Source organism: Callorhinchus milii, unplaced genomic scaffold (assembly GCF_018977255.1).
Source record: "Callorhinchus milii isolate IMCB2004 unplaced genomic scaffold, IMCB_Cmil_1.0 Scaffold16, whole genome shotgun sequence".
Taxonomy (NCBI): domain Eukaryota; kingdom Metazoa; phylum Chordata; class Chondrichthyes; order Chimaeriformes; family Callorhinchidae; genus Callorhinchus; species Callorhinchus milii.
Genome location: NW_024704757.1, coordinates 5,975,496 through 5,998,089, shown reverse-complemented (window position 1 = coordinate 5,998,089; position 22,594 = coordinate 5,975,496). Strand labels below are relative to the sequence as shown.

At 46.7% G+C, this 22,594-nt stretch overlaps 2 protein-coding genes across 5 annotated transcripts; both read left to right on the top strand.

Annotated features, from left to right (window-relative positions):
• psmg3 (proteasome (prosome, macropain) assembly chaperone 3) lies at positions 1–3,315 on the top strand. 2 transcript variants are annotated; one of them, XM_007905748.2, is made up of 3 exons: positions 1–73; positions 1,539–1,760; positions 2,609–3,315. In XM_007905748.2, the coding sequence occupies exons 1-3, from the start codon at positions 17–19 to the stop codon at positions 2,759–2,761; spliced, it is 432 nt and encodes a 143-aa protein (XP_007903939.2). In that variant the 5' UTR covers positions 1–16; the 3' UTR covers positions 2,762–3,315. The 2 variants fall into 2 exon arrangements, with proteins under 2 accessions (XP_007903939.2, XP_007903940.2); XM_007905749.2 differs by lacking the exon at positions 1–73 and adding an exon at positions 112–119.
• Positions 3,316–5,565: 2,250 nt separating this feature from the next.
• On the top strand, positions 5,566–22,128 carry tmem184a (transmembrane protein 184a). Of its 3 annotated transcripts, none has more exons than XM_007905742.2 (9): positions 5,566–5,594; positions 10,133–10,354; positions 12,673–12,838; positions 16,650–16,740; positions 17,113–17,188; positions 17,561–17,652; positions 18,587–18,756; positions 19,457–19,654; positions 20,860–22,128. In XM_007905742.2, exons 2-9 carry the CDS (start codon positions 10,133–10,135, stop codon positions 21,102–21,104), a joined length of 1,260 nt encoding a protein of 419 aa, XP_007903933.1. In that variant the 5' UTR covers positions 5,566–5,594; the 3' UTR covers positions 21,105–22,128. The 3 variants fall into 3 exon arrangements, with proteins under 3 accessions (XP_007903933.1, XP_007903936.1, XP_007903935.1); XM_007905745.2 differs by lacking the exon at positions 5,566–5,594 and adding an exon at positions 6,269–6,538; XM_007905744.2 differs by lacking the exon at positions 5,566–5,594 and adding an exon at positions 7,377–7,397.
• Positions 22,129–22,594: the final 466 nt, after the last annotated feature.

Sequence of the window (22,594 nt, the reverse complement as noted above, 5' to 3'; positions counted from 1 at the left end):
AGCATGCGCAGTGAGCATGCGCAGTGAGCTGCGGCCTACGTGCTCCAGAGCCAGGAAAAAGCCTGAGGAGCAGGTGCTGAGGGGAGGCCGGGCCGGGGGCCGGGGGGCCGGGGGTCGGGGTGAGGAGGAAGCCGGGGAAGGGGAGCAGCGTGTTCTGGGCCCCTTGAGACCTGGAAGCCGAGCGGCCTCCGCGCCAAAACATTTTTTAAAAAATTTCAATCGAAAGATAAATTCAAATGTGATGACATTTTCACCTCTGAGCAGAGGCTGTGTGTGTGTGTGTGTGTGTGTGTGGGGGGGGGGGGGGGGGGCGGGGGGGAGATTAATAATAATAATCCTTGCATTTGATATAGCGCTTTTCACGTCGGGAGGACGTCCCAAAGCGCTTCACAGAACACACTGTAAAGTGAATTGACTGTATATTTGTGGGCGAACGCGGCAGCCAATTGCGCACAGCAATGTCCCACAAACAGTCGTAGATTAAAAATGACCAATTTATTATTGTTTTTGGTTTTGGAGGGATTATTATTAGGCTCTGTGTGGAGTAAGGAAACTTGCCCAAGGTTTCGCCCTCTGCCTGGAATTGAACTCAGGTCTCTCACTTGCAAAGTGAGTGCTCTAACCACTGAGCTACAGGACTCCAGGACTTTGGGGGGGGGGGGGGGGAGATTCAGGGGGAGAGATTCAGGGGGAAGGGGGAGATTCAGGGGGAGGGGGGGGGGAATTCAGGGGGAGGGGGGAGAGTTTCAGGGGGAGGGAGGGAGATTCGGGAAGGGGGAGATTCAGGGAGGAGCGGGATTCCGGGGGTAAGGGAGGGGGGAGATTCAGGGGAGGGGGGAGATTCAGGGGTGGGGGTTGGTGTCTGCTGCTCGCGGGTTTATATTAATATTTATGTTTGTAAATATATATTCACTTTACAGTATATTCTGAGAAGCGCTTTGAGATGTCTCGACGACGTGATGAGGCACTGTATCAAATGCAAGGAGTATTATTATATATATCCACTGTATAATATATACACAGTATATATTGCAGAAATGACTTGACAAAATAAAGATTGGAGTCCCCATAATATAGCGGTTATAGCGCTCGCCTCGCAAGCGAGAAGACCTGGGTTTGATTCCCCGGTCAAGGCGAAACCTTAGGCAAGTTTCCTTACTCCACACACACAAACACACACCACACACACACTCCTCTGTTGACTTAGCGGTAAGTAGGAACCCGGTTGTTAGTCGATTGGCGGATCGCTTTCTGGGAGAGTAATAATCCCTCTCCAAAAATAATAATAATAATTTGGTCACTCAATCCACGTCTGTTTGTAGGACGTGTGATGCACGTTGAAATGCTACTAAGGCAGTGCTTCGCAGGATTTTACTGTAAAGGGCAGTGACGGTGTGTTTTGTAGGCAAATGCAGCAGCTGATTTGCGCACAGCGACATCTCTCAAACTGAATGACCGATTTCTGTGCGCAGCGAGTATACTGTTCTCGCAGGTTTTTTGTAGGTGCAGGGTAACGGTTCGCTGTGCTTCTTTGGTAGGAAACCATGGAGTCAAAACACATCATACAGTCAAAGCAGACATCAGAGGTCATCGAAGGGAACCTGACGGAGGTCGTGTGCACAGCGTTCGGCGATCACATCTTCGTGATGGTGACGCAGTTTGGGAAAATGGGGACGTTGATCTCACTGACCCCAACCCTGGTAGAGAATGAGTTTGGCAAGGCATTGTTTAGCACAAAGATCCTCATGGGAAAGGAAGAGGTAATGAAGAGCACCACCCCGCTGACCCAGTACAGCATTTTTCATGTCTCACACCGATCGTTCTGTGGCTCCTCACGAGTCAGGTTGTCAGCTTCACGTTGTGAGCCTGGACCCACCACCTTCCTGCAACTGAACATACAGAGGCTTCCGACCTTCAGATGAGACATTAAATCCAGGTCCCAACTCCCTGTTCAGTTGGACGTTAAAGATCCCGCGGCACTATTCAAAAAGAGAAGGGAGTTTCTCTCTCTGGGTGTCCTGGCCAACAATCCCCCAAATAAACAACTGGTCACTCACTCCCTGGTTGTTTGTGGGGACATTGCTGTGCGCAATTGGCTGCTGTATTTCACCCACAAAATAAACAGTCACTCCACTTAACAGAATATCCTGTGAAGTGTTTTGAGATGTCCCGATAATGTGTTAAGGCGCTATATCTCTAGCTCAGTTGTTAGAGCACTTGCTTTGCAAGCGAGAGACCTGAGTTCAATCCCAGGCAGAGGGCGAAACCTTGGGCAAGTTTCCTTACTCCACACCCCTAATAATAATAATCCCTCCAAAAAAACAAAACAATAATAAATTGGTCATCTTCAATCCACGACTGTGGGACATTGCTGTGCGCAATTGGCTGCCGCGTTCGCCCACAAATATACAGTCAATTCACTTTACAGTGTGTTCTGTGAAGCGCTTTGGGACGTCCTCCCGACGTGAAAAGCGCTATATCAAATGCAAGGATTATTATTATTATATCAAATACAAGGACTATTATTATTTATTATTATTAGTCTGAGCTGCAATTCAACACAGGGTCCGTCTGAAACATTTATTTTGTGTCTTCCTTTTCTTTGTAGCCTCTTATGCATGTCTACGCAAAGCACCTGGTGACCTTTGTGTCTGAGGAGTCCGGCAACAAGTCTGTGCTCCTCGCCCTGGCACTGAAAGACCCAACATTATCCAGCGTTAAATCGATGAAACAGCTGATCCAGAGCTGCCGGCTATGGTGAAGTCTCCAAATGAAAACGCCGATCTGCCACATCTGGCACAACGGGAGGATGAAGTCCAGTGTGTCATGTGCTGGAGGACAGACATTGTGTGTTTTCCAATGCGAATCTGGATTTTGTTTAAGGACAAGTGGAAACTAAAGGCCATCTCGTCTATTCTCCAATTCCATTGTTGTCCTTACGTTCCTTGTAAAATGCGTAAGCAGAGTTTTATTCTGTGTCCATGATCCAGAACTGTAGCTAAAGTCAAGGCTGTGACATCTGTGAACAACATCCAGACACCGTCCTGTAAATATTCAGGAAGATACATGCAAGGGGAGGAGGGAAAGAATTTGAAAATAATTATGAAATATTTATAAAGTAAATTTCCATCTAGATCATTGGTGCATGTAATTCCATCTGAACTTCTTAATGATATTTCACATTGTTGTGAAATATGAGTTGTTTAAATACTCGATTATTAAAGATTAAAAGCAGTGTTTTCTACAGAAAGCTCGGATTTTTCTGTGATGATAATATTAATTCTTGCATTTGATATAATACCTTATGTTTTCGAAACGTCTCAAAGCGCTGACAGAATATTCTATAAAGTGAATTGACTGGACATCAATGTGGTCTTTGGGCCTTTCTTCAGATGGTTAGCTCACTGATCTGGGATCACCTGCACCCAAGAGTGGAACTGAAAATCGCTTGAATTGGAAAACTGCACCGTGACACCAGAGAAATCTAGAGATATAATGAGCGTCTCATGGAGGGAATCCCATGTACATCACTCCCAACAAACTATTCCAATTCAATTTATTTTGGAACAGAGTTCTCAGTTCAGTAAGATGTACGTACGCAGGCAATTTTTTTGGTGCTCGTCTCCTTCGTGCTGATAGGTTTCCAGCAATTGTTGAGTCCCCCACTATTCACAGTGATTGTAAGGAAACAATCCCCATGTTTCCTGCAGGAAAGATCCACAGAAAATGTTGCTGTTGACAGCAAAACTACTCTCCCACATGAAGGGCACTACTGTTGTCGACGGTAAGACTTACTTGCTGTTCTTCGGCTTGGAATAGTCTTCATGAACCATAAGGTTTGCAAGCTGAGCATAATGTTTAGTAAAATCGTGCCTTGCCCATTTGTCAGTTTCCTCCTTTAAGTGTAGAATGCTTAAAGGCAGCATTTCTGACCCGTCCCAAATATGAAATATTTTTGCTTACGAGTCTTGGGACGTCATTCCAATGTGAAAGGTGCTACATAAATGTCATTTGTTGTTGTGAGAAAAATACAGTACAGTTTATGAAGCAGGTGCCACTATTCGTTCCTCTCAGGATGATTACTTTTGCAAAAATTCTGCATTTCCCCTCCGGGACCCGTTCAATAATTCCGATCACTTCTGAAGGACCCAGAGAACGCAAGCAATTGCATTTAATGCTCTACCTGCCTAGACTTTTAAACATATATGTATATTTTAAAAAATCAGTTTTGATAATCATTGCAGTGCAGTTTTTGTAAGAATCAAATGGATGTTGTTTGTCCTCTTCAAGAAGATGATCAATAATGCACGAGGTGGATTCACATCAATAAAACATTTGGTGGAAAGCAGGAGCGTTCCATTAAATAATGGGACATTGTCTTTGTGCTGCATCTTGAGATCTTTCTGTGAAGTAGTTTTCCAAGTATTCTCACTGATCTTGTTCAACTCCTTTCGTATGGTGCTGCTTTCCACTTGAATTGACAATGACAGCCTTATCAAAACTGTTACACAAACTGTGCCTGTCAGACTGGAGATGACATTTTAAGTTATGCCCTAAAACTAATTATCTCAGGAACAAATAAATGTCAGGCATGTTATCCTAAGTTACGGAGCAAGGTCTAAGAGCAAGTTTTTTGAAGGAATTGGGTTTTGAAAAGCAGGGAGGGGGTAGGAGGAGTGGGTGGCAGAGGCATGTCAGAAGAGAGTTGTAGACAATGAGGGCAAAGCAACTGAATTTGTGCACCCTCTAATGGGACAGAATGGGTGGGAGACATGAAGGTTAAATGCCACTGTCTGTAATATAGGAATAACAATAATAATTGCATGTGATACAGTCCCCTATCACATCATTGAGATGTATCAAAGCACTTCCCAGCATATACTGAAAAGTGAATTGACTATATTTTGTGGGCGAAACGTGGCAGCCAATTGTGCAGAACAGTGTCCCACAAACAATTGACTACATTTTGCCCACAAAATATACAGTCAATTGTCGCTACCATATATTCTGTGAGGGACTTTGAGACGTTTCAAAGACGCGATGAGGCCTTATATAGAATGCAAGGACTATTATATTATAACTCAATAAACAATAAGAATAATCCTTGCATTTGATATAGCGTCTCAAGGCGCTTCACAGAATATACGGTGAATTGAATTGACTGTATACTTTTGTGGGCGAAACGCGGCAGCCAATTGCGTGAAGCAGCGTCCCACAAACAGCCGTGGATTGAAGCGACCAATTTATTGTATTTGTTTTACGTAACAATAACAATAATAATCCATGCAAATAATAAATAAGCCTATATACAAAAAAAATTATTTTTAAAAAAATAACTCATGCTTCGGAAACGGGCCCCCTGATAAAAGATCATTAATGAATTGACCATTCCCTCCCCACCCCCCCCCCACCCCCACCCCCACTCCCACGACCATTGTGTGAGCCAATGCTCTCCTTTACCAAGATGGCGGGCAAGGTGCCTGCAGTGCCGAGCAGAGCATGCGCGGTCCTGGTCAGTGACGTCAGCACCACCGCTCACCTGGACCAGGCGGCTGCTGTGCGCGCATGCTCATTAGCGCCGTGCGGGGGCTCAGGTGAGTGAGTGAGTGAGAGAGAGAGGCACAGCCGACCTGAGGGGCGCCTCGTTACCTGGTGGTTTAAATTTAAGAGTATTTTCTTTTTCTTTGTATTTAAAATCCTGTCGGTTGTTTTTTTTTGGGGTTGGGCCCCACTTTTGGAAGATAAAGTTATTAAAAGTAACTCCCTCACAGGGAGGTGTCTCACCTGTGTGGGTGGGAACAGGTTACCTGCTCACCTGTGCGGGGCAGGTTGCCCGCTCACCTGTGCGGGGCAGGTTGCCTGCTCACCTGTGCGGGGCAGGTTGCCTGCTCACCTGTGCGGGGCAGGTTGCCTGCTCACCTGTGCGGGGCAGGTTGCCTGCTCACCTGTGTGGGTGGGAACAGGTTGCCTGCTCACCTGTGCGGGGCAGGTTGCCTGCTCACCTGTGCGGGGCAGGTTGCCTGCTCACCTGTGCGGGGCAGGTTGCCTGCTCACCTGTGCGGGGCAGGTTGCCTGCTCACCTGTGTGGGTGGGAACAGGTTGCCCGCTCACCTGTGCGGGGCAGGTTGCCTGCTCACCTGTGCGGGGCAGGTTGCCTGCTCACCTGTGCGGGGCAGGTTGCCTGCTCACCTGTGCGGGGCAGGTTGCCTGCTCACCTGTGTGGGTGGGAACAGGTTGCCTGCTCACCTGTGCGGGGCAGGTTGCCCGCTCACCTGTGCGGGGCAGGTTGCCTGCTCACCTGTGCGGGGCAGGTTGCCTGCTCACCTGTGCGGGGCAGGTTGCCCGCTCACCTGTGCGGGGCAGGTTGCCTGCTCACCTGTGCGGGACAGGTTGCCTGCTCACCTGTGCGGGACAGGTAACCAGAGCCCGGACAGTAGCTGCTGAGTTCTGCTGCTTATTGAGAGATGTGGCCACAGCCCCAGCCTGGCCCCAAACCTGCACTAAGGACGCTTTCCTGGGCAGCTTAAACACCTCAGAGGTAGGACACACACCCACACACACAGACACCCCACACACAGACACCACACACACACACACACCACATACCACACACATACGACACACACAGACCACACACACACACACACAACTACTGAGAGGTTGGTGTTAAGGTATTGTTTTTGTCTGTTGAAAACCTGTTCAGTAAATTATTAGTTAATAATCCTTCAAAACAAACCAATAAATTAATTAAGTTTTAGAAAAATAATATTTATTTGGTCACTCAATCCATGAGTGTTTGTGGGACACTGCTGTACGCAATTGGGTGTAAATAGTCGGGAATGGAATTTTAAAACTTTTGAAGGGTCAGCCAGGTGTCTGACACATGCGGAAACTCATTGCCATGCTTAATTAAGAGTATCCAAACTAAACTGAGAATTCTATGCTCTCCAAACCTAAACATGGATTTTTAACATGTTTGCGTAGGTGTCAGAGGGTAGCACGCCCCACCTGTGAGTCAGAAGTTTGTGAGTTCAAGCCTCATGTCAGGACTTTGAGCTCACTCTTGACTGACGCTCCAATACGATAAGGGGGTTGCACAAAATATTCGGAGGTGACATCCTTTGGATAGGACGTTAAACCGAGAACCTCCCCCAACCAGGTGTTAAGATCCCTCCTGTGGCGCTCTTCAAAAAGAGAAGGGAGTTTGTCTCTCTCCATTGCCCAGGCCATCAATCCTCCAGATAAAATTGGTCATTCACTTCATGGCTGTTTATGGGTGATTGCTGTGCGCCTAATTGGCTGCTGTGTTCGCCTACAAATACAGTCACTACGCTTTGCAGTAAATCCTCCGAAGTGCTTTGAGAGGACCTCCTGATGTGAAGGGCGCTGTGTCAAATGCAAGTACATGTATTATTATTTTCTGTTCGGCCTGATGCTGGTGATTGTAGCCGGGTGCCCCTGTGAGTGTCGGTGTGTTTTTGGGCACTCGCGAGGAAACTAACGCTGCACTGTGTTGCAAAACATTGCGAAAAAGAATTATTTACTAAATGCATTCCCTACGGAAAAAATGATTGTATTTATATAAGCAATTGTAACAACTGAGCAACAACAACAACATGGGGTAGGATCTCAGAGCGCTTGACAGTGGCAGAGCATGACACCGAGCCGAGTGGGGGGGGGGGGAGGCTGGTGACCGTAAGCACCATCGAACAGGAAGGTCTTCAAGCACCACCTGAAGATGGAGAAGAAGGGAGCAAGGCGGAGGGTTCCAGAGTTTTGGGGGGTGTTTTGGGGCGTAGTGGCTGAAAGCGTGGCCGTCGTTGGTGGGGTGGAGGGCAGAAGGGACAAGCAGGAGGCCACAGCAGATGCAGCAGGCAGTGGGTTGGGGAGTAAGCTGGTCAGAGAGCTCGGGAGCTGCCAGGGAGTGAAGGGATATGCCGTACAATAAATACAATCAGCATTGTATTTCTATAAGTAGCAATTGTTGCTTGGGATTGTGTTATAGAGACAGTGCCTTTACACAAGTCTCCTTGGTGCCTACTGTACCATTGTGTTCAGTGCCTGTAATATTCCTTTATATCTCTATCTGACGTACTGTAAAGGACGTGAAGCATATTTTTTCCTTTTTTAAAACAACGATAATACTACTTTTTAAAGCACGCGTCAAATCATTATCTCACGTTGTAGATTCAAAACCTTTTGAACAGTAAGCATTTTTAATAATTCTTGAGGGTCCGGAAGAATTGTTGGGCCGGCCGCTGAGAGAAACTCTGTCCTGTTTTCCTAATCTTTAACGTCTACTTGAAGTTAATAATCAGTTTTATTTGTAGAATTATTGGCCAGGGCACTGGGAGAAACTCCCTTCCCTTATTAATAATTTTAAAATAATAATTCTAGTATTTGATACATTCAGACTCCTTATGACTTTGAGACATCTCAAAGTGCTTCATGGGATTTTACTCTGAAGTGTAGTGACTATATTTGGAGGTGAATGTGGCAGCCAATTTGTACAAAGCACCCAATGAACCAACAAAAACCCAATGAACAGTCTTGAAGTAAACAACCGATTTTTGTTTTGGTGAATAATCAAACAATTTAAATTGTGTTTTATATGGTGTGAGAATCCGTTCTGCACCTTTTGCGGATTGAAGTGTTTTGGTGGCGTCGTGTTCCGTAGATTTCTTTAAAAAAAATTGTTTAAAACATTTCTTCAAATATTTTTTCTCACTTGTTTTGTTTGAAGCGATGCCCTAAATTGTGAGCAAAGCTCCTGCAGTTAGTCATCTGAAGCCTGAGATTTAATTACAGTCACCCTATGTCACCCATACAATATTGATAGACTGAATAGATTTTTTTTCTCTCTCTCATGCTCCTTTTTAGATGACTCAATGTGCTGGATGTAATACTTTACTGTCTTTTTTCAGACTCACCATTTCCCACAAATATTTATCCAGTGATAAACTTTTGGTCCTGACACTAACTTATTCATTTGATTTTTAGTTTAGTTGTAATAAATCCTTTCTTTCGATGTAGTGCTTTATCAGGTTCCAATCACTCCACAGGTAATCGCTGATCGATGTGGTCACTGTGTATATTTAGGCCAACGCAGAAACTGTTTAAACAGAACAGAGATTTGGGGTGATCACATTTTTTTCCTTAAGGTGTTGCTGCTGTGTTCATAAGCAGCACTCTCTATGGCTGATAAAACCAGGGTCTTAATAGACTGGACTGTGTCACAGAGGGTTAGGATTCAGGGCTGGTGCTGCTATTTCCACTCTGCAATCCAGTCAGGTTTGAGAAGGGGAGAGTGGGGGGGGGGGGGGGGTGGATGGGAGAAGGGAAGTACTAAGCAGAGATTAGTCATTTTCTTCACAGACTGAGGATTTCCAATAACAATAACCATTTACGTTTATATTACGTCTTTCATGTAGGGAAGATATCTCAAACTCTTCACCCAAAAAATACACTAATTTGGTCACTCATTCCACCACTGTTTGTGGAACACTACTGTGCACAATTGGCTGCCGTATTTCGGCCACAAAATACGGAGAGAGAGGAGAGAGAGAGTGACACGACTCCTCTTCATGTTCTCTATTCTCCAGCCACTGATTAACTGATTACTCATTGTGTCACACATCTCCGTTACCCAGTCTGTTTTGGCAGCAATTTGTTTTTCTGCACCGATGCGTTCAGCACGTTCCTATTATCTTACAAAAGAAGCTTCAGAGTGTCGCCTATCCTGTACAGTGAACCAGATTCACACCAGTTTACAGTTGCTGTTTTCAGTCTTGAAACTGCAATATCTTCTGCAAACTCCACTGCAAAAAAAAATTGTCACTCAATCCACAACTGTTTGAGGGACGCTGCTGTACGCAATTGCCTGCAGCCAATTTTCACTCACAAAATACATAGTGAATTCACGTTACAGTATATTCTGTGAAGCGCTTTGAGACAACTCAACGGATGTTAAGGCGTTATATGTAATGCAAGGATTTTTTTTGCAAGGATCTTCCAGGGAAAAAGGGAGCGATTTCCTACTGATCGCCGGTTAGCCAGATGGTCTTAATTCCTACGTCCACGGTTTCCTTCCACCTTTCTTTACCAGTACTAATCTTATGTTTTTACTGACCAGATGAACGAGAGCGGGCTGTGGACGGGGGCCACTCCGGAGGTGCTGGTTTCGGAGCTCGTGGCTTATGTGAGCGGGAACCTGTCGGGAAACGACAGCGAGTGGCAAAAGATGGCAGTCAGCAACGCCAGCGTGGCGGAGCAGGGGATCTTTCTGGAAACGGCGGCGGCGCAAGCAATCTCCGGGATATTCGTGTGGATGGCGTTGATCCTAACGTTTCACCAGGTGAGGGAGCATCCACTGCCCAGGGTTCGTTGTAACCGATCCTTACGTTTAGTACAGTGCCGATGACATTGAACCAAGCGCAGGAACTGTAATTATAATGTGAATGCGGCAGCCAGTTTGCGCACAGCAAGTTCCTGCAAAAACAGCCGTGAAGTAAGTGATCGATTCATCTAGATGATCACGTCTCAAAGACGTGGCGCTGTGTCAAATGCAAGGATTATTATGTTTATATCAAATCCAAGGATTATGATTATTATCAACTATTGATAGGCAACCACTGCACATCCTTGTTATAAGGGGATTTGATCGCAAGTGAGGGGCATTCTAACAATGACACTGTATGCTTGTTCAGAGAGCCCAGAACAAGATGGAAAGCTTCCTTCAAAGCCAGGACGTGGGGTATCATATCAGTGCGTGACACAGTGAGTCAGGGCACTAACCCTCTGCCTCACAATTCTCCCATTAAAATGAATCACGCAATTGGCGTATCAGATAGCCAGATTGCTAGGCATTAGCGCTCTCTATCGGGTCAATAAATCAGAATGAGACCAAAGTCTCTGTACATTTCTCCCCTTCAGCTCAGGTAATGTTCCGCACTGTTAATTATTAGCAGAGCTCTGGCTGGTTTGAGTCTGGGTTGTAAATTGCTCATTGTCCTGTAATTGTAGGCAATGCTGATGGAGGTGGGGGTAGGGGGGAAAAGGACCATTTAGCACTGAAAGTGGAGGTGAAATGACCGTTATCAACAGGGGCCATAAATCTGCTTTACATCTCGAGCTGGTGTTGTGAGCCGATTAAATCAATTTCCACCCACAAAATAGGCCTCTCTCTGACTCTGTTACCCCCTGAATCTGCCTTTTCTACGGAAGTGTTCTGATTCACTGTTGATGGCACTATGGGATATAGTACATAGGTAGTTCGGGACAGAAGTAGATAATTATTTTGGGAGGACAAGTTTGCAGGGTTACAGGGAGAGAGCGGAGGAGTGGGACTAGTTGGTAGCTCTTTTCAAAGAGCCGACACAGACACGATGGGCTGAATGGCTTCCTTCTGTGCTGTATAATTCTATGATTTTATGTTAGCTGGACTGATCGCCATTTGTATTTATGCGTCTCTTAATGAAGCAATTTCACTCAAAAATAAGTTCTCTGAGCTTGAGTTCATAACCTGAGTTGACCTGTGGCCAAGTTTTTAGTCACTATGCCCCTAAACTCTGGAACATTTTTCCGGGCCCCCCCCTCCACCCACAACCCCACTTATCTGTCATTAAATCCCACATTAAAACCTACCTCTTCGACTGCTGCTATGGTCACCTCTCTTCTTCCCCCTTCTCCCTTGCTCCGCACCCAGAACCCGCTACTGTGAAGCGCACTGCGATGTTATCCTATATGACAGGCACTATATCAATGTCAGTTATGGCTGTTGTTGGGCTACAAAGCCTGTGTGTTCGTGTGTATGAACGAGTGTGTCCGTGTTGCTCTCTGTCCCCGTACGTCTCTCTCCATTCCTTTCGCTGTCTCTTTTGCAAGTCAGTACAGTACAACAAAGCGCCTTTAGCCCATGTTAATTTTCAGGACTCAGACCCTCTGACAGTTAACCAAGGTTCTTTCAAAATGAAAGAAATTCCCTCTTGTGCTCGGTGATTTCCGTGAACACACGGGCTTCAGCGAGCGCCCATAACGGCCTGTCAACCCATGATTGATGGTGGCGTCTCCACAGGGTTCAAGGTTCCTGCCAATCGATGGGGCCTGAGTGTGGGTTGTTTACTGGGAAGTGTGTGCTCTCTGTTTGCTGGAGATTTGCACTTTGGTTGGGACGTGTTATCTTGTTTGCTGAGGCAGGTGATGCCTGGCACAGGAAGGATGTGACTTATCCACATCCTGGACACTGAATTGTATCCAGTGCTTTCCATGTGTCTAAAACACCTTGAACTTCACACACCTGAACACACAGACAGGACACCCACACACACATGCAAAGGACACGGACTCACATGCGCACACACACACAGTCACATGCTTCCAATGCTTATAATGTTCCAAAACTTGACATCCCGGTTGTTAGTCGATTGACTGCTCGCTTTTCTGGGCGTAATAATCCCTCAAAAAAAAAACTTGATTGGTTTGTGGGACACTGCCGTGCGCAGTTGGCTGCCGCGTTTCGCCCACAAAATATACTGTCAATTCACTTTACAGTATATTCTGTGAAGCGCTTTGAGATTTATGAACGACGTGATCAGCTGCTATATCAAATGCAAGGATTATAATAATTATTATTATTAATAAAATGTTTTGTGGGGTTTTCCCCTCTGTGCACAGATTTACCTGCATCTGCGGAATTACACCATGCCCAACGAGCAGCGATCTATTGTGCGAATACTTTTCATTGTTCCCATCTACTCCTTCGACTCCTGGCTCAGCCTCCTCTTCATCAGTAACGACCAGTACTACGTTTACTTCGACTCCGTGCGAGATTGCTACGAAGGTAAAAGGTCGCCGTGAAAATCGGAAACTCGCGATTAATCTTTAGCGACCAGTGCCGGAGGGAACTCGCACTTTTATTTGCTCGTTAAACGGCTCGAAGCTTAACAGTAATTACTGTAACCGGTGGCGACTGTTTTGCATAATGTGCATTTCATCGCACATTAAAGGGTCCACAACCAGGCCATGAAGTGAGTGACCAATTCTATATGGAGGGTTTGTTGGTTGGCCAGCACGCTGGGGGAAACTCCCTTCTCTTTTCCACTAGCTTCGAGGTATATTTATCATCCACCTGAACAGGACCTCAGTTTAACACCTCTTCTCACTGTGGAGTCCTGTAGCCTTTTGGTTAGTGCGCTCGCCTCGCAAGGTTCCTGGACAGTGCGAAACATTAGGCAGGCTTCCTTACTCCACATGCCTCAGTTTGCCTAGTATTGGTTAGTCAAAAAGTGGATCGCTTACTGGGGATAATAATACCTTCAAAAAAACAATAATAATTTGGTCACTCAATCCACGACTGGTTGTGGGACACTGCTGTGCACATTTGGCTGCTGCATTTTCCCCACAAATACACAGTCAACTCACTTTACAATATATTCTGTGAAGCGCTTTGAGATTTCTCAACGACATGATAAGGGGCTATATCAAATGCAAAGATTATTATTATTATTGTCATCTGAAAGACGGTGCCCTGGAGAATGCAGCCCTCCCCCAGCACCGCGCCCTCGACCGTGCGCTTTTAATGGCAATACTGCTCGTTGTTCTTTGCCCGAGTGGGTTCTGTAGTTCAGGTTCCTCTTGCGTTTTCTATTCTGATGAAGTGGCTCGCCTGGAAGAACCGGTTCCTTTCCAAGGTGTGTCCCCTATCCACAGGATCATTCCGATTGCAATCCTGAGTTGTTTATCACTCACTTGTCCTGTGCCCCTGATAGGGCCATGTGTTGCAATGCCCTTGGAGACTGCTGTCATTGTTTTTAGTCCATTTCTTTTTGTGTGTGTTTTATTTTTGAGTGGTAATTCGCTAGGAACAGTCTGTGCGATCAGTTGACTGTGTTCACATGCTCATAGAGCCTTGGGATGGATGTCTTTCCGACTTGAAGGGGGTTATATTAATGTAATGTTGTTGATGTTGTTGTTGGCAAAATGTGGTCCTTTCTCAGAAGGTCTAACACATCACAGGCACGGCGAGATCTCAGAAGTTCAGATTTTAATTGCTGAATTAATTTATCCCCAGTCTATTGCGGTGGCAGCAATAGAGTTCAAGACAACAACAACAATGAGCACAACAAATTGCATTTACTTTGCGCCTTTCCCATTGGAATCCCTCCACTCCTCTGCAACCTGCTACCTCTCTCCTCACAACAATGCCCGTTGCCTTCGTTCCACCGGTTCTGGTCTCCTCCTTGTCCCCCGAGTCCTCCGCTCCACCCTCGGCGGCTGTGCCTTCAGCCACTATGCCCCGAGCCTCTGGAACTTTCTTCCTCACTCCCTTCGCCTCGCTCCCTCTCTTCCTATTTTCAGGTCTCGGCTGAAGACCTTTCTTTTCGACCGCGCCTTTGGTCACCTTCCTCCCCCTCTCCCCGGCTCGGCCCCGGGATCCGTTACTGTGAAGCACTCTGAGATGCCGTCCGGCGTGGAGGGCACTATATAAATCCAAGTTGTTGTTGTTGAGAGGACATCCCAAGGATGTACCTCTTTGACCGCACTTTCGGTCATCTTTCCCTTACCCACCTTCTTGGGCTCCCACCTCAACCCCAGCAGTGCTAAGCGCTTAGGGACATCCTCCTGATGTGAAAGGCGCTGTATAAATGTATATTGTATTGGGTTGGAATAGCATGGGATGTATCATCCTATATAAGCTGTCGCTATGTGTCCCAAAGCCATTGTTGTTTACTCCACCAAATCGGTACTCTTTTTATCAGGTCACTTGAACCAGAGCTTTGCTGTTCAGGTGCTTATCAGCAAAGTGTAAGATTAACAGAAGATATAACCCGAAATAGCAACTGTGGTGGATTATACATCGCTGAGCCTCTGATCTGCTTCTTGCTTCGCAGTCTGTTTATCTGAGACAGGGCTGTTGGTGGGGGGGAGGGGGGGATTTGTCTCTCTCTCCTCCTGATGTCTCGGTGGGTGAGCACCTTGCGAGACTCCGGGGTTTTCCTGAATCCTGGTTTGTCGTCTCGGTCCTTCACCATATTGAGATTAGTGAAGCAAATATGGCATTTGAAACAAATATAGAGAGAGAGAGAGAGAGAGAGAGAGAGGGAGAAAACACCAAGTAGGGTTGGACTGTCTCCAGAAGTGCATGTCCAGGCAGTGCCAGACAGTGATCCAGAACATTGCTAATGAATGACCAGCTTGTCTGGCTCTTTAGTGAGATGTGTGTGTGTGGATACGTCCTTAGTCCTACGAGCTGTGGTCCTCGTTGGATACACACTGTGCTGCGTGTTTGATAAGCTCCTTTATACATTTATGCAGCGCCTTGCACGTCGGAAAGTCATCCCAGTGCCTTAGGACGTCCTTCTGACATGAAAGGCGCTATATAAATGTAATTTGTTGTTGATGATAATTGATTCCTCTATCTTTACTCAGATGTTTTGATGTAAGGAGTTTTTTTTTAAAAGAAGCTGATTTATTTCTCTCAACTTCTGCCTGGTTTTATATGTTGGGATTTGATATTCCATTCAGGATTCAGGGAGGAAGAGGGGGAGACTTCCCATCAGATCCCATCCTTCAGATGAGATGTTAAACTGAGGTCCTGTCTGCCTGTTCAGTCGCACAATAAAGATACCACGGCGCTGTTCAAAGGGAGAAGGAAGTTTCTCTCTCCCAGTCTCCTGGTCAATAATCCCCCCCACCACCAAACAAAAATTGGTCGCACTCACTCCATGTTTGTGGGACATTAATTGGCTGCATTTAATATCGCGCCATATTACGTCTTCAAGACGTGTCAAAGTGCTTCACAGAATATACTGCAAAATGAATTGACTGTATATATTGTGGGTGAAACGCGGCAGTCAATTACGCACAGTAACGTCCCACAAACAGTCATTGATTCAGTGACCACATTATTATTATTATAATTTTTTTTGAAGGGATTATTAGCCCCGGAAAAGCGATCTGCCAATCGACTAACAACCGGGTTCCTGCTTAGTGTTAGGTAAACAGAGGCGTGTGCAGTAAGGAAACTTGCCTAACAATTCGCCGTGACCGGGAATCAACAACAACAAGATTCCAGTTATAGAGCGCCTTTCACGTCGGGAGGACGTCCCAAGGCGCTGTACAGTTGGATCAGGACCCGAGCAGGGGCGAAATGGTCAGGGTGAGGGGAGGGAAGGGAGGGAGCGAGGAGGGGGTAGAGAGTCGAGAGGGGAGCTGAAGGCACGGTCAAAGAGAAAGGTCTTGAGACCGGCCTTGAAGGAGGAAAGGGAGGAGGTGGTGAAGGCACTGGGGGATGGAGTTCCAGAGCCTCGGGGCTGAGAGGCTGAAGGCCCGGCCACCGATGGTAGGGCGGTTGGGGCGGGGGATGTGGAGCAGACCGGAGCCAGAGGAACGGAGGGTACGGGCAGGTAGGTAGGGGGATAGTAGGTCAGACCCGGATCCTCTCGTTTGCGAGGCAAGCGCTCTAACCATTAAGCTACAGGACTCTAAAAGGCGTCCTTCGTGTGGGGCAGTGTCTCGGAGCGATATTAATATACACTTGTTGCACTTTGTGGGACATCACGTAAGCTGCTGATCAATTGATGGGGACTTGGAACAATAGGTTGCATTTTTTTTACTCTACATTAATCTCTCCCGTCCGTCTCCCTTTCCAGCGTTTGTGATTTACAACTTCCTCAGCCTCTGCTACGAGTACCTGGGCGGAGAGAGCGCAATTATGTCAGAAATCCGGGGCAAACCCATCAGGTGAGATATGTGGCAATTCTGTGTCTTTTCTCACCCTGTAAGGTCTCATAAACACTCGTGAGATGAACGACCAATTTTGCATCCAGCTCACAGCCTGCTGACTCACGGGAAATAGCACAGCTGACTGAGACAGGCCGACGACCTCTGCTTCACAAGGAGACAGTAGTCTTTTACCCAAGTCCCAGCGATGCTGTGATACCAGCCCAATGCCAGCTTCAGGTATCACTGAAATGCAGGAAAAGTTTCAACACAAGCTGTTGAATTCAATTAATGCCAATCCAATGATACATTCCCAGGAACGTTCCCGTAAGGTGGGAGCTGTAGTGTGTTTCTTTGTTCATGCTCCTGTCATGTTTTCCCCCCACCCCCCAGGTCCAGCTGTATGTACGGGACGTGCTGTTTGCAGGGACTGACCTACTCGATCGGATTTTTGAGGTTTTGCAAACAGGTGAGAGAAGCTTCAGGCTGTGATGCGCACACACACACTCTCACACACACACACGTACACACACTCACACTCTCGCGCACACACATACACACAGTCTCATGCCCATGCACACATGCACTCAGACTTACCCTCTCTCGCACTCACACTTACACTCTCTTGCACGCACGCGTGCTCACACACACCCGGTGCAGCATCTGAGCCTGAACTTACTGTGTCGGTGCTCGCGCAAATGTGTGTATGTGTCTGTGCATGTGTAAGGGCCTAAGTATCTGCATGTACCCTCAAAACCTGTGTGTGTTCGTGCATACAAGACAGATGCAAGCCAGTCTCCCATTGCTGTGACAGTGAGTAACCCACTTTTCCCCTCTCCAGGCCACTCTGCAGTTCTGTGTTATTAAGCCACTGATGGCGTTGATCACCATCATCCTGCAAATGTTCGGCAAATATCACGATGGAGACTTTGAGTAAGTCCGCACTTTGTTTGACAAGTCTCTGAACCTGAATGTTAACCTTTGTCCACATGTGCTGACTGTTCACTCAGTTACCCATGGGTTGAGTCCAGACAGTCTAGTGCAGGACAAGGACAGGCTGAACAGAGTAGGAAGTTCTCATTGTTGGGTAATGTTGCCATATCACACGAGGTGATTTGGATGAAGAAGGTCCCTTGGACCTTATCCTTCCAGAAGGTCAAACATTGCAGTCTTCCCATCTCATCCCAGTCCAGTCCGGTCCAAAGCCTTAGGACTGAAATTATTTGACATAGACTTTAACCAGCAAGATCCTTGAGTCTGACATTCTTTTAAGATTGTGGAGAATTTCATACGTCCACATTCAGTACGTCCTTCATGTTAGACATTAAACTGAGGACCCGTTGGGGTCTGTTTAAATGGACGTTAAGAGATCCCGCAGTGCTATTCAAAAAGAGAAGGGAGTTTCTCCAGGAGTTCCGGCTGACAAATCCCCCGGATAAAATTCAGTGGAATGTTGCTGTGCGCAAATTGCCTTCTGCTTTCGCCTACAAAACTGACAGTCACTGCACTTCTATTTCTAGTCACTCGGCTGTCTGACACGTGTGGAAACCCATCACCAAGCTTAAGAGTATCCAAACCAAACTGAGAATTCCATGCATCCCACCTACACGTAGAAAGCGCTCTGGGACACAACCCAGCGTGATGGGGGCTATATAAAAGCAAGTTGTTGTTGAAAATTTCAGAGATAGATTGTTGAAATGGAATGCACACTTTCTCTCTCACTGGAAGTTCGCATCCTGCCTACCTAATTCCGGAACGTATTAGGCGCAGGTTGGTAAGAGCCTAATAACATCCTGTGAAGCGCTTTCAGACATGCTTCCAACATGAAAGATAGCGTATCGTTATTTATAGTGGTTTCCTCCCGCAGTGTGAGCAGTGGATACTTGTACATCACCATTGTTTACAACATCTCGGTCAGCCTCGCCCTCTACGCACTCTTCCTCTTCTACTTCGCCACCAGCGAGCTGCTCACCCCGTTTGAACCTGTCCTGAAATTCCTCACTGTGAAGTCAGTCATTTTCCTCTCCTTCTGGCAAGGTAGGTCTTTCTTCCCCACCTCCACTCAGTAACGGGACCTGACAGGTGTTAGTCAGTAGCACTCTCAGAGTAGTGGGTTCAAGCCTCACGTCGGGACATTGAACTCCAGTCTAGGTGCTTTCAGCCACTACGCCCCGAAGATTTGGAACTCTCTTCCCCCAATCCTTCGTCTTGCCTCCTCTTTTCCCTCTTTTCGATCATGACTGAATACATTCCTCTTCGAGTGTGCTTACGGTCACTTCCTCCCATTCCCCGGCTTGGTGTCAGGCTCCGCCACTGTTGAGCACTGCGAGACACTGCCCCACGTTATATAAATGCAAGGTGTTATATAAATGTGAATTGCATCAGTTCAAGTTCAGAGGCTTGCAATTTGTTTCAGTGCCTCCATGTTCGGGGATAGGGTGGGTGGGTGGGAAACCAGAGAGACCCTTGCTGATCGTTCATGCCTGGTAAGGTCGGCATTACCTTTAACCACACTGAATTCCCCATTTCCCTTCCACTCCCCAAACCATACACACACACAAATGTGTTCCCTCCTGTTTGATGGGTTAATAAAAAAATCCCATTCTGCACTAACAAAAATTTATAGCATACAGTATGCTCCCACCCAGCATTCTGGGACACTATCCTGCATGAGGGACGCTGTATAAATGCAAGTTGTTGTTGCCTTTGACCTGATTTGGATTGGCATTCCTGCCAGGAATGCTACTCGCTATCTTGGAGAGGTGCGGAGTGATCCCAGAGGTGCAGATTATCGACGGGCACGAAGTAAGAGCTGGCACAGTGGCCGCGGGCTGCCAGAATTTCATTATCTGCATCGAGATGTTCTTTGCTGCCATCGCTCTTCGCTACGCCTTTACCTCCCAGGTCTACAGGGAGAAGCAAGAAACCACCCAAGGTAAGAGCACCCAGCATGGCAGAGAGTGGGCCAAACAAGGCAATTGGTAACTTCAAGATCACTTGAAATTTCTGATTCTTCTGCCTATTTGGTGTCAAACTGGCTCAGTTAGCAGTAACCTGAGGCACAAGGTTCAAGTCCTACATTGGGACTTTGAGCTCATAGTCTAGGCTAACACTCCAGTGCAGAACTAAGGGGAGCACTGCATTGTCAAAGGTGCCGTCCTTCTGATGAAACATAAATCCAGGGTCCCATCTGCATGTTTATCTGGACAGTAAGGATCTCGGGGCACTACATGTATTTGAAAAGGGAGTTTCTCCCAGTGCCCTGACCAAAATCTCCTTAGATCAAACTGGTCACTCACTTCCAACAGCTGTCTGTGGAGACGTTGCTGTGCGCAAATTGGCTGTTGCATTTGCCTACAAAATACAGTTACTTCACTTTACAGTGAATCCTGTGAAGCGCTTTGAGACACTGTCCAGGCAAGAAAGGTGCTACATCAGACGTAAAGATTATCAGTATTATTAGGTGTCTTCTTGCTCTCGTCCTCACCTTCAAAGCCCTCCATGGCTTTGCCCCTCCCTATCTCTGTGACCTACTAACTCCATACTCTGTCCATTCCCTCCGCTCAGCGGGTTCCGTCCTGCTCCATGTCCCCTGCCTGGCCTTCCCACTATCAATGGTTAGGACTTCAGCCTCTCTGCCCGCACAGTCTCTTTACCTCGCTCATTCCCCCACCCCACCATCACCTCCTTCAAGGCTCGTCTATTCGACCGCGTCTTCGGTCACCCTCCTAACCCCACCCTCCCTGTCCTCCACCTTCCCTGATCTCAACCCCCAATTTGGGTCCAAATCTCTGACTGCCCAGCGCCTTGGGACATCCTCCAGACACGAAAGTCGCCTTGTAAATGTACAAGCCATTTACAAGGCCTGCAGATGCTGTAAATCTGAAATAAAAACAAAAGTCGCTGGGATCACTCAGCGGGTCAGGCAGCCGCTACCCAGAGAGGAACGTGAGTTAACATTTCAGGTCACCTCCTTCAAGGCCTGTCTCAAGACCCTCCTGACGAAAGGTCAACGACTTGAAACGTTAACTCACTTTCCTCTCTCCATAGATGCTGCCTATCTTGCTGAGCGTGTTCCCAGCCACTTCTGTTTGTATTTATTATAGTTATGTAAATGTAATTTGTTGCTGCTCTTTCCAGCGGGCGGTGCCGCCCCCATGCAGAGCATATCCAGTGGCTTGAAGGAGACCATAAACCCTAATGATATCGTCCAGGACGCCATCCACAACTTCTCTCCAGCGTACCAGCAGTACGCACAGCAGTCCAGCGACGAGGTGCTGCCCAGGCACAACGGCCACACCCTGCCTCAGTCACACCTGCACGTCCCAGGGTGGAGGAAGAACGTGGAGAAAACCACCCTCATCAGCTCTGAAGACGAACTCTAAAAACTTTCCTGTGCATGCTTGTTTATAAAAAATACCAATTCAGCATCAATTCGATTTTAACCTATGACAAAAGAAACACCCCCTCAATCAATAACTTATGTCCAAAGGATTGGGCTGGCCCTACTGTATTGCTCTTTGGATATTGTTGTGGCGGGGGGTGGGGGGAGAGAGGGCACCGGTACAGTGCTGGGAAACTGTACCGTTTTCTCCACCGTGAGGAAGGTCAGAGACAGGGAAACGCATTCCTGGTTTTAATGTTTCTGCGTGGGTGAAAAGCTCCATCGCAATCTTTGAATTCCATTGCAAGCCTCCAGCGAGACGGAAATAACTCAGTCGTAATAGACTTGCTGGTGGCTTAGGGTGACCCAAGAGTGCATAAGGTTGAGTCGTTTTGGGGGCAGGGGTTGGGGGTAGGTAAAGAGTATAATCGTGTGTCTTAGCTTCATTCTCCTAGGGTGTAGTCAAAAGACTTGTTCAGGTCATTCGGGGAGGCTAAGCATTGTGGAGAAAAACATGCAACTGATTTTCTGATTGTATTTATTTCCTTTTTGTAGAGAACGTTTATTGCAAACCTTTTATTTCTCCCCCTCACCACCACCCCTCACTCTCCTCTGCCATCTGCTGTCCCCATTGGGAGATGACGGACAAGGAACCTGGATGAGTTGACTTCATGTTGAATAGGAGCGATACAAGCTCCCGCCTGGCATGAGTTAAGAAATGGAAATGTCTTCAGAGAAATGCCTGTGTGTAAGTGGCATAATATATGTGGAACTCTTGATTGGTGTGGACACTCTTACCAACTGTAACTGATTTCTGCGAGCATCATATCTCCAGCCTGGGGAGCTGTCCTGTGCTATGGAACCTGCACAGAGCAATGCTGTTCGGCATTGTACTGTAGAATCCCTGCACCTGGGGACACCTGGGATGTTGCTCTGTATTTTTCATAGCACTTAATTTTTATATATATATATATATCAAAACTATTAAAGTACAGCTGGAAAGAAGTTGTTACACCAGCTTGTTTTTCTGTCGGATTAGCAGATGTGGTTTAAAATGGGGCTGGAGAGGAAGTCTTACCAACAGGGGAGGGTGCAGCTATGTTGACTTAATCTGGAAGCAGGTGAGAGATAGTCTCCTCCACATGAATCCCCTTGATCCATCTGAATTTGTGTTATTGGCAATGGCCATTGAAGTTTAACCTGTACTGATTTTATACGAGACCCAGTTACGGATGTTGAGGGGAAATGAAGATCTAAATTGCCAAATCGGTTCAGATGAACGAGGGCCTTTGGCTCATCTAATCTGATCCATCAAAGCATTTTGAATCATTCTTTAAATGAGTCCCAAGGTCCTGGCCTCAACCATCTTCCTGGCATCCTGTTCCTCTTGTTAGTTACCTTTCTGGATGAAGAAATGCAACAAAAAAAGAGAAAAATAACTTTTTAATTATAAAACTAGTTTCAAGAGGATAAACATTCCAAAACTCGGCA

Coding starts and splice junctions, on each gene's coding strand:
- psmg3 (XM_007905748.2), top strand. CDS start 17: ATGCGCAGTGAGCTGCGGCCTACGTGCTCCAGAGCCAGGAAAAAGCCT. Junction 74..1,538: donor GGAAAAAGCCTGAGGAGCAG/GTGCTGAGGGGA, acceptor CTTCTTTGGTAG/GAAACCATGGAGTCAAAACA. Junction 1,761..2,608: donor TCCTCATGGGAAAGGAAGAG/GTAATGAAGAGC, acceptor TTTTCTTTGTAG/CCTCTTATGCATGTCTACGC.
- tmem184a (XM_007905742.2), top strand. CDS start 10,133: ATGAACGAGAGCGGGCTGTGGACGGGGGCCACTCCGGAGGTGCTGGTT. Junction 10,355..12,672: donor TGATCCTAACGTTTCACCAG/GTGAGGGAGCAT, acceptor CTCTGTGCACAG/ATTTACCTGCATCTGCGGAA. Junction 19,655..20,859: donor GAAGCAAGAAACCACCCAAG/GTAAGAGCACCC, acceptor TGCTCTTTCCAG/CGGGCGGTGCCGCCCCCATG.